Raw genomic sequence first — 9,441 nt, forward strand, 5'->3', positions numbered from 1 at the left:
TATATATAATCTCATCCTAATCTCTCTCTCTCTATATATATATATATAGAGAGAGAGAGAGAGAGAGAGAGAGAAATATATATGGAAATATGTATAGAAATATATATAGAGAGAAATATTATATATATATATATGGGCTATTCCTCCCACCATCCCAACTTTTCATAAGCCACTAATACTAATACCAAAGAGATAATCTAAAGGAAAATGGGAAATCATGAAAAACATCCCTTGAAGTATTTTCCTTATACTGCATAACCTTGAGCTATAATGCAAAGAAGTATGATTTGCATGGACTGAGGTTTCTCTGGGGCATTTCCAGTATTGGATTCATTTCCATTTCAAGCCAGCTTTGTGTCTGATACTGACATTTGTTCACTAGAACTTGAACTGAAAAGCAAACTGTATATTTCTTTAAGTTTCTAGAATGCTATTTCTCAAAAACAGTTTGGAGGACAGACCTACATGTGAGATTTGGATGAAACACAAATCTGTGTAAAAAAAATTACTATGGACAATTTCAGGACGTTCATGAGTGGCCTAGAACAAATCTATGGATTTGGACTATATGTGTAGTCCACAGTGTCCAGATTGAGAAACCCCACTTTCAAAACCTACCGATGGCAATAATTTGGTCGTGCCCAATAGGAATGACTTTTGTCAGTAGCTTTGTTCATTTGCAATGAGTTTCTACATCATCCTAATTGGGTAATGCTCGGGAAGCCATTTTGGGCTTCGATGTTAACATTGGGAAAAGCTGGGCCATACTGATAAAAAATTAAATTGTTATTAATAACAACCACTAAAGTAATTAATAAAAATATAATTGATCTGCTTAATTATATCACTGCAGAAAGCATTTTGTTAATTTAGGAGGAAAAAACAGAAAAAGGAAAAGAAAGCATTTTGTTGCAGCAATGGTTTCGGGTGTACTAAAAAGTTATCTTCCAGAATGAGGAGGATACTATGTTTGGGCAGTAATTCATAATATATAATCTTTTGAAATTACAAAATTACAGCTAGAATAGATTATCAGATTGTATTTGCGCAATCATTTCTACATAAATTAGAACCGGTTTTACAGGGAAACAAAAATAATTAAAATTGAGTAGGTAGCAGCAGGTGAAACTGATCTCTAACTAAATCTGATAAAACCTTTTAAAGCTCTTTATTTACCTAATATTTGGACATAATTATTTCTTACCTTCTCCAATCAGTTACCGGGTGGGTCAGCTTTTCAGGACAGCATGCTGTTGAAACTGCTGCAAACGGCCACGCCAGTAATATAATCAATCCAACCAATAAAGCACGGAGTGGAAGCAGAATAACTCCAAGAAGAAAAGTCTGAAAGTCACATTGATTAAAAGTAGATGAACAGATATTATTTTAATATATCTCTACCAAGCAGGAACATTTCATGCTATTTGTGTATTTAGTCAGGAATGAATTGAATACTACCCTGTACTAGAGCAAGAGTCAAACACAAAGAAAAATTAGGCATAATATTTGACCTCACAAAGCCTACTACATGCAAAATAAACAGCGAAGAAACCCACAAGACAATCTGCTCTATATACCAATGAAACTGAATAAAGGGATGCTAGGATATCAGCGAAAAGGTGTGTTTGACTTAATAGCCAGAGAAAACTTCCTGGAAGGCTGCAGCCTGAATGGTCTTGCAAGAGAAGTAGGTACTACTACAGTAAGAGGGGCAAATTGTTTTTTGAAAGCTATAGCTAGAAGAAACAGTGAATGAAGGCTTTACAGTGTGAAAACACATGGCTTTGTAAGCCGGCCAGTGTTTTGTAACTAGTAACAATGAGATGGAAAAGGAAAAAAAAATAATAATAAAAGTATATAAGAACAGCAAATAATACATGAATACTTTCTATGTCCAGGACATTCTAAGCATTTGGCATGAAGTATCTGACTTAGTTCTCGCAAGCTTAAATTGTAACATTAAGTTGTTTTACATAAAAGAATGAAGTGGCATAGAGGGAAAAATTGAATTGCTTAATAAGGTCATACAGGCAGAACCAGGATTGGAACCCAGTTTGGTTATAATGTATTTGCTCTTTTTTCTTATAAGCATTTTAAGTGAAGTAAACTGTCCTTATGTATAACATACTGGCTTTTCTCCAATTACACTACTCAGTATTATCCTTCTGTTTCTCTAGCCCTTACATGAATCTGAACATCATCAAATATTTTCTAAAAAAATGCCAAAAATAGTTATATGGTCCTGCTAGGTTATTTGCATGCATATGTACATTTGAGGTAAAAGTTGCAAACAAGGAAATGTACAGATCAATGAACCTCGATCAGTATACTCATGTAACTACCACTGCAATCAAGGCCCAGATGTATCTGCCAGTTCAGAAAGTCCTCTGCGTCTCTTATAGTCAAAGTCTATGCTCGTAGGCAACTTGTATTGGATTCCTATCACCATAGCTTACTCGTTTCTAGTCTTGAATGTCTCATAAATGCAAGCCTAAATGATGTATTTTTGTGTTTCTAGCTTCCTCCACTTAATAGATCTTATTTCAGTTATTTTGTTTCATATGTTAGTAATTCACTTTGGCTCATACTATTATTCCACTGCATAACTGTACAATTTGTTCATTGATTCTCCTGTTGAGCAGTCTTGTTATTTCTAATTGTAGGTTATTGTGAATAAAGTCACTATGAATATTCGTATACAAGCTTTTCTGTAGATAAAGGTTTTCACTTCTTTTAAGTAAATACTAGACATGGAACCACTAAGTCTTAAATGTTATTTAACTTATAAGAAACTACTAGCTTCCCAGAGTGGTCGTATAACTGTAAAGTATCACTGGTAATGTATTAGAACTCAATTGCTGTACATTCTGTCCAACAATTAACATTAGTAGCTGTTGTGGTTTAGATCGAAAATGTCCCCCCAAAATCTCACATGTCTGGAAGGTGACTGGATCACGGAAGCACTATACTCATCAGTGGATTCATCCATCGATGAGCTCAGTAGCTGACTGTGTTGCTAGGAGCTGGGGCCTGGCTGGAGGTGGGTCACTGATGCTGTGATCTGGAAAGGTGCATTCTTTTTTTGTTTGTTTGTGTTTGAGAGGGTCTCACTGTGTAGTTCAGACTGCTCTGGAACTTACTGTGTACCCAGGCTGGTCTCGAACTCACAGCGATATTCTCCTCCCTCAGCCTCCCAAGTACTGGGATTACAGGAGTGCACCACCACGCCCGCATGGAAAGGTGGATTCTTGTCCCAGGCTCCTCCTTTTTCTCTCTGCTTCCTTTGAGCAAATTTCTTCCACCATGCCCTTGCACCATGCCTCTGCTGCCTTGGAGCCAGCCAACTCTGAAATGAACCTGTTGTAAAGTGGGCACCAAATAACCCTCTCCTCCTTATGGGTGTCAGGTATTGTGTCTAGCAATAGAAATAGGATGAGCATGGTAGTCTTTTTCAAAAATTATCTCTATAACCCCAGCACTCTTGGAGTCTGAAGTAGGAGGATAGCAAATCTGAGCCCAGCCTGGGAAATTTAGCAAGAACTTGTCTCAAAATTGAAAAAGGAGGCTTGGGGTTTAGCTCAGTACAAAGGCCCTGCGTTCCATCTCTAGTACCAAAAAAAGCAAAACAAAACAAAACCTCATTCTACTAAGATATGATTTACACGGCAATGTACATGTTTATAGGTGAGAGTCTTTCAAAAGTAAATATCTACATAATAACCATTTATCTATTCATTCATCTGTTCTTTCCTTCTGTCAATACTGTAGCTTTGAAGTAAGTGTTGAAATCATATAGTGTGTGTTCTCTTTTTCACATACAACACTTGAGGGAGTCTACTCCAGACCATCTGCATTTTTGCATAAACTTTAGAACTAATTTGTCAACTCACACACACAAACACACACACACCTGTTATGATTTTATTAAGATTTCCATGAATCTACAGATGAACTTAGAAGGATATATCATTTTAACAATATCAATTCTTCTGATTCATAAATATGGTATATCCGCTTATTTAAGTCTTTATTAGTTTCTTACAGCAATATTCCATTGTTTCCAGTGTAGTAGTCTTGCCTGTTTTTGGTTAATAATTCTAAGTATTTCCTATCATTTTATTGCTATTACAGAAGATTATCTATTTAACTTCATTTTGTAATTGTCTGTTGTAAGGATATAGATGTACATTAAACTGATTTCAAGTCTTGATCATACATCCTATGACCTAGATGCCTCACTTACTAGTTCTAGTAGTTAGTGGTTTTGTAGATTTCTTAGGAAGTCCTTCATATATAATCATATCATCTGTGAATAAAAAAGTTATATTTTTCTCTCTAAACTACATGTCTTTTTTTCTCTTTTTCTTACATTACTGCACCAACTCCTAAGATAATGTTAAATAGAAGTTGTACACAAGGTATTTATCTTGTTCTCAACCTTTGGGGAAACAGATTTAATACTTTGCCATTATATTAACTGTAGTCCTTCCCAGATGCCCTTTATCAGATTTCTAGAGTTTCCTTTTATTCTTATCTTTCTGAGAATATTTTTTATCATCAGTAGGTGCTGGATTTTGTCAAGTGAGATAACTAAATTTCTGTTTCTAGTGAGATAATCATGCTTTTTACTATATGTTTGGCTAACAAGGTGAAGTACAATAAAATTGAAATTTTTTTATGTGAAATCTATCTTGCATATTCCCAGACTAAACCCAAATTGGATATGCTACACCATCAATATCTGGTATATCATATATCGCTGTGTATGATCTGCTTATATTTTTTAAGAGTTCTTATATCTATGATCTTGAGGGATTATCTTAGTCACTCTCATCACTAAGATGAAATACTCAATATCCACAATTTAAAGGAGGAGAGGATTATTTTGGCTCCTGCTTCAGTCATTAAACCAGTGGCTCTAAGACAGAACAGCATGGCAGAGGGGGAAAGTGGAGGAAAAGCTGCTCGCATCATGGAGACCAAGAAGCAGGGAGAACAGGGAGCAATCAGGGAGGGCGAGACACTCTTCCAGGTGACATGCCCAGTGAGTCTTTTCCACCAGGCCAGCCTCCTAAGATCAAGTCAGCTACTCAGCCTCCATAATTCAATCGCCTTCCAAAAGCCCCATCTATGAGTGTATGAGGTTTTGGGAGGACAACCAGAAATAACCAGCAATGATATGTGCTCTTTAGTTCCTGATACTGATCATTTGCATTTTTCTCTCCTATTTTATCTGTCCCAGTGGGGATTTATCAATTTTACAAATCTATTCTATTCTATTAACACATTAAGCAAATGTTAAACATTTGCAAAGACTCCTAAGACAAAACTAGCTGCACAGGCTGAGCTCCAGTGCAGATCAAATAATGACAGCCTTGCAAAGAAAGCCCTCTTCCAGGCATCCAGCAGACAGATAAAACACTGACATTGCTGGGAAAGGGGCTCCTCCAAGTCCCAACTCTGTTCTTCCCCTTCTCGTGACTCATTTTCACCATGACTGCAGGCTGTTCACTTCCAAAGACATTACACACTGAGGAGGATGAATGAGAAAAAGTTAAACTACCACAAAGATTACTGTTCTTCCCAAGAGTCAGCATTATTTCTTGCATAAATCCTCTTTCAGTTTTCTGCTGAAAACTTTTCAGAACTATGAAAAAGTTAATTCTGCTTTCATTTTTTTATTCTTGCCAGTGTTCTCATTTCTTTTATACAGAAAGTAATTTTCAGAGGCTATTCCTTCGCCACTTTTACTGATGTTGACTTTTTAAATTCTGCTTTTCAGATTAAACAATTTCTGGCATTCTATCTTCAAGTTTGCCATTTCCTGTTAGTTCATTTAATGAATTTTTCATTTCAGATAGAATACCTTTCAGTTTTCAAATGTCGTTTTGTTCTCCTTTACAGTTTCTATTTCTCTGCAAAGCTCCTTCCAGCTATTTACTTTTTATGATATTCTTTTTCTTTAAATCCTTGAAGATTGTTAAAATAGCTTCTTTGAAGTGTTTATCTATAAATTCCTACATATGGTCATTTTAGGGAAATTTTATAAACCTATTTTTTTTTGCTTTTTGTTTCTTTGTTTTGTTTTTTAGTATCAGGGATCGAACTTGGGACCTTGTGCTTGTGAGGCAGGCAGCAGAACCACCGAGATAAATCCCCGGCCTACAAAACTACTTTTAGAGTTTATTTAGGCCTATTTTTCTCTTGACAATAGGTCACTTTTTTCTATTTCTTCTATTTCTAGTATTGTTTCTCTACTGACCATTTTGATACACTGCAGATATTTGGATTGTGTGATCTTCCTCTGAAGATTGCTTTTTTTTTTTTCTTTTCTTTTCTTAGCAGGTATGTAAAATATTAGCTGATTATCTCCATTTTTTAGAGGCTGATTTCACATTTCGCTAGGGAAATGTTTTGGGAATTTTCCCCTAGTCTCAAAACACAACTTTTCTCCTAAGGCATTTTTGTAAGGTTTTATTACACAATCTGAGATAATCTACTAAGACCCTCTTGCTTGGTGTAATTCTAATTGTGCCTCTTATGTGGTAGTCACCAGTTGAAACGTCTACTCTATTTCTTCATCCTTTCTGTGGTTGCTTTCCTCCAGGATCCTACCTTGTCTCTAGATGTCCCCTCAAAGTCTTCAGTGCTTGTAGGTGGAGCTTTTGGCAGGTGGCTGAATCTAGAGTGTGTAAATATGGATTATGGGTGTGTGGTAACTGGACTAGTTCACAACTGGTTTAGCATAGTTCTGGGTGTGGATAATGGGAAAGCCCACTCTGGTTGTGGGTCCTACCAACTAAAAGTCAGCCTAGTAGCCTGAATTGACTACAAAGGGAGGGAAAAGCTCCCTTCCTCATGCTTGCCATGTCAGGAACTATTTCTCCTCTGCCATGGTCTCTTTCCTTGGGACCGGCCAACTATGGATTGAAATCTCTACAAACTGTGAGCTAAAATACATTTTTTCTCCTTAACTTGTGGGTGTTGGGTATTTTGTCTTAGCAACAAGAAAGGGACTAAGACAACTCCTTTGCAAATACAGAGTTCAGGAATCAGCCAAAGATTTGAGAAGAATTTAAATGTCAGTTTGGGGGCCTCTTTATCTCTAGCTTCCTACATTCTGGGACTTTCTCCTTCAACTTCCTTCCAGTCTGACTGATCTGAACTCTGACCTAGGATACAACAGACCAATAAGAATGAGGCTTTCTAGCAATTCCCACCCATGTTACCACAAGAGAACTCTCAGGGAAAAAAAAATAAGAGACAATTTCCTATAGTACAGAACTGTTCTTTCAAGGAACAAATCTCCAGTTTCTTTTTGTTCTCTCTCCAGAATATCTTCACATAGGTTTATATATTTTGATCAAGGTTTATAATTGTTATGTATGGGGAGATTTGTCTGACTTAAGCTACTTCGTTATTCCTGGGACCAAATATTTTTCACTTGAAATCTCACATAAATACAGTGAAACTTTGCTATAACTCTGGTTCTTAACAAATAAAATATGTATAAGGTAAAACATGCAGGATTCCAAAACTATTACACAGATGGGATCTTGGATCCAGGAGATTTTTGTTAAAGCTCTGTGTACATGATAAATACTCTTTACTTTTCTGGTTCTTAACAAATAAAATATGTATAAGGTAAAACATGCAGGATTCCAAAACTATTACACAGATGGGATCTTGGATCCAGGAGATTTTTGTTAAAGCTCTGTGTACATGATAAATACACTCTTTACTTGGGGCGGATTGTGATGGAGAGTTGAGGAGTAGTACAGTGGACAAGAGGAGATGACTAAAGCTCTCGTGTCACTGGCAGATCTTTGGCTGAGGTTCTCTTCTAATAGATCAGGTTTCTGGAAAACCAACAAATAATCTTGACTGTCTGAAAGAACCATAGCACAGACCCTGAAAGAAAAGCTGGAATGAGGTTAAATTATATTCACATACTCACATCCACACTGGACAATCAATACAGATTTTAATTGGACAAGTTGTCAAATACTGCCTTTTTTTATTCCTGTGTGAACTACAAAGTTTGCAACAAATAATAGTATCTAACAGTAAACCAATATTTAGGTAACTGACAAATTAAGAGGACTTGTCTTCATAATTCCATTTGTAATATGTCATCTCTAGGGAGAACTTCTCTCAGGGTTATTTTCTGGTTTTCCTTTATAGCACTTACTAAAACATGCAATTACATAGCCTTTAAAGAACTAATTTGACTAAATTTAATCTTGAATGATAGTGAATATATTTAGAAATGTTTGAGACATGTCAAGATATAGATATAACAGGAACATCTATCCATTTAAGGAATACAAAGATCAACTTTTTAAACTTTTAGTTGCTTTACAAAGAGTTATTTCTACATCTCTTTCTTCCTCTTCCTGTCTCAAACCTAGTCAACCAGACACCCTATCTACACTACTGAAGCCACCACCCCATGCTATTTAACTCAACACTTCACCTGCCCTCACTGTAGAGGTCAACAGTAATAATGCTGGGTACAAAAAGACCGCACAGGGCCAGGGATTTAGCTCAGTGGTTCTGCTGTCTTCCTTGCAAGCACAGGGACCCGAGTTCAATCCCCGGTACCAAAGGAAAAAAGATATGAAAAGACTGCACAAATTGGAGTACTTTAATCCGAGATAACAAAATTTGTGAGATGGACGGGAAAATATCAAAACTTTTCTTTCCCTTTTCCTGCAGACCACACAGGACAAAAGCAGTCAGCCGACACTCTCTCCTTCTCCCGATTACTAACTTCATCAAAGAGGAAGTCTAGAGTGAGTGTAACTGCTAATGGTAAAAGCAGCCCTTTACGAGACAAAGGAAAGGAAAGGAAACTTCCTTAGAGTGAAAAGCCATTTTTGACAGTGGGAGACAGTCTACCCTTCCACCCTTGAATCTATGAAAAGTATTTGGGTGAAGACTGATGATTCAAAAATCACAAAAACACTTGAACACCTTAAACTCAGTTATTTCTTTTCTGCAATTCGAATTTCCCAGCCTATTTGCCCCGGCTCACCTAAACCATTCCAGCCATACCTGTCACTCTAGTTCCAGACCTGGGCTCTCTACCTTCCCCCTCACTGTACCCATCCCAGACTCACTTCTTTCTTTCCTCAAGGCAAAAAGAGACTCCTCCAAACTCACCGCACCGAGGCGGTTCTGCCCCACCACGCTCCCAAAGTGCCAGAACCTGTCAGGTGCATCCTCCCGTCTCAGGAAGGTCTGCACCTGGTCGGCTCAGCCTCCCGCTTCAGGGTCCTCCTGGCCAGCCTTCTCTGCATCCTCACTTCTGAGCCGGCCCCTCCAGGAGGAGTCCTCAAGTCTCAGACCCCAGGCCCCAGGTCCCTCACCTGCACGCGCTTCGCCGCGCTGATCCGCGTCTGCTGCACGAAGGGGTTGGGCACGGGTGGCGGGAAGAAG

The 9,441-nt window shown here is 37.6% G+C and overlaps 1 protein-coding gene across 1 annotated transcript in view; it reads right to left on the reverse strand.

Moving 5' to 3' along the window:
* Positions 1 to 9,440, reverse strand: part of Lpcat2 (lysophosphatidylcholine acyltransferase 2) — a gene marked incomplete at its 5' end in the record, with an annotated part of 70,233 nt that extends 60,793 nt beyond the window's left edge. Inside the window, 2 exons of the mRNA XM_010630005.3 lie at positions 1,205 to 1,344; positions 9,372 to 9,440. Coding sequence (XP_010628307.1) covers positions 1,205 to 1,344; positions 9,372 to 9,440 — 209 coding nt within the window. The remainder of the gene's footprint in view (positions 1 to 1,204; positions 1,345 to 9,371) is intronic.
* Between the last annotated feature and the right edge of the window lies 1 nt (position 9,441).

This window comes from Fukomys damarensis, unplaced genomic scaffold (genome assembly GCF_012274545.1).
Source record: "Fukomys damarensis isolate Sample0158 unplaced genomic scaffold, DMR_v1.0_HiC HiC_scaffold_32, whole genome shotgun sequence".
Classification (NCBI taxonomy): domain Eukaryota; kingdom Metazoa; phylum Chordata; class Mammalia; order Rodentia; family Bathyergidae; genus Fukomys; species Fukomys damarensis.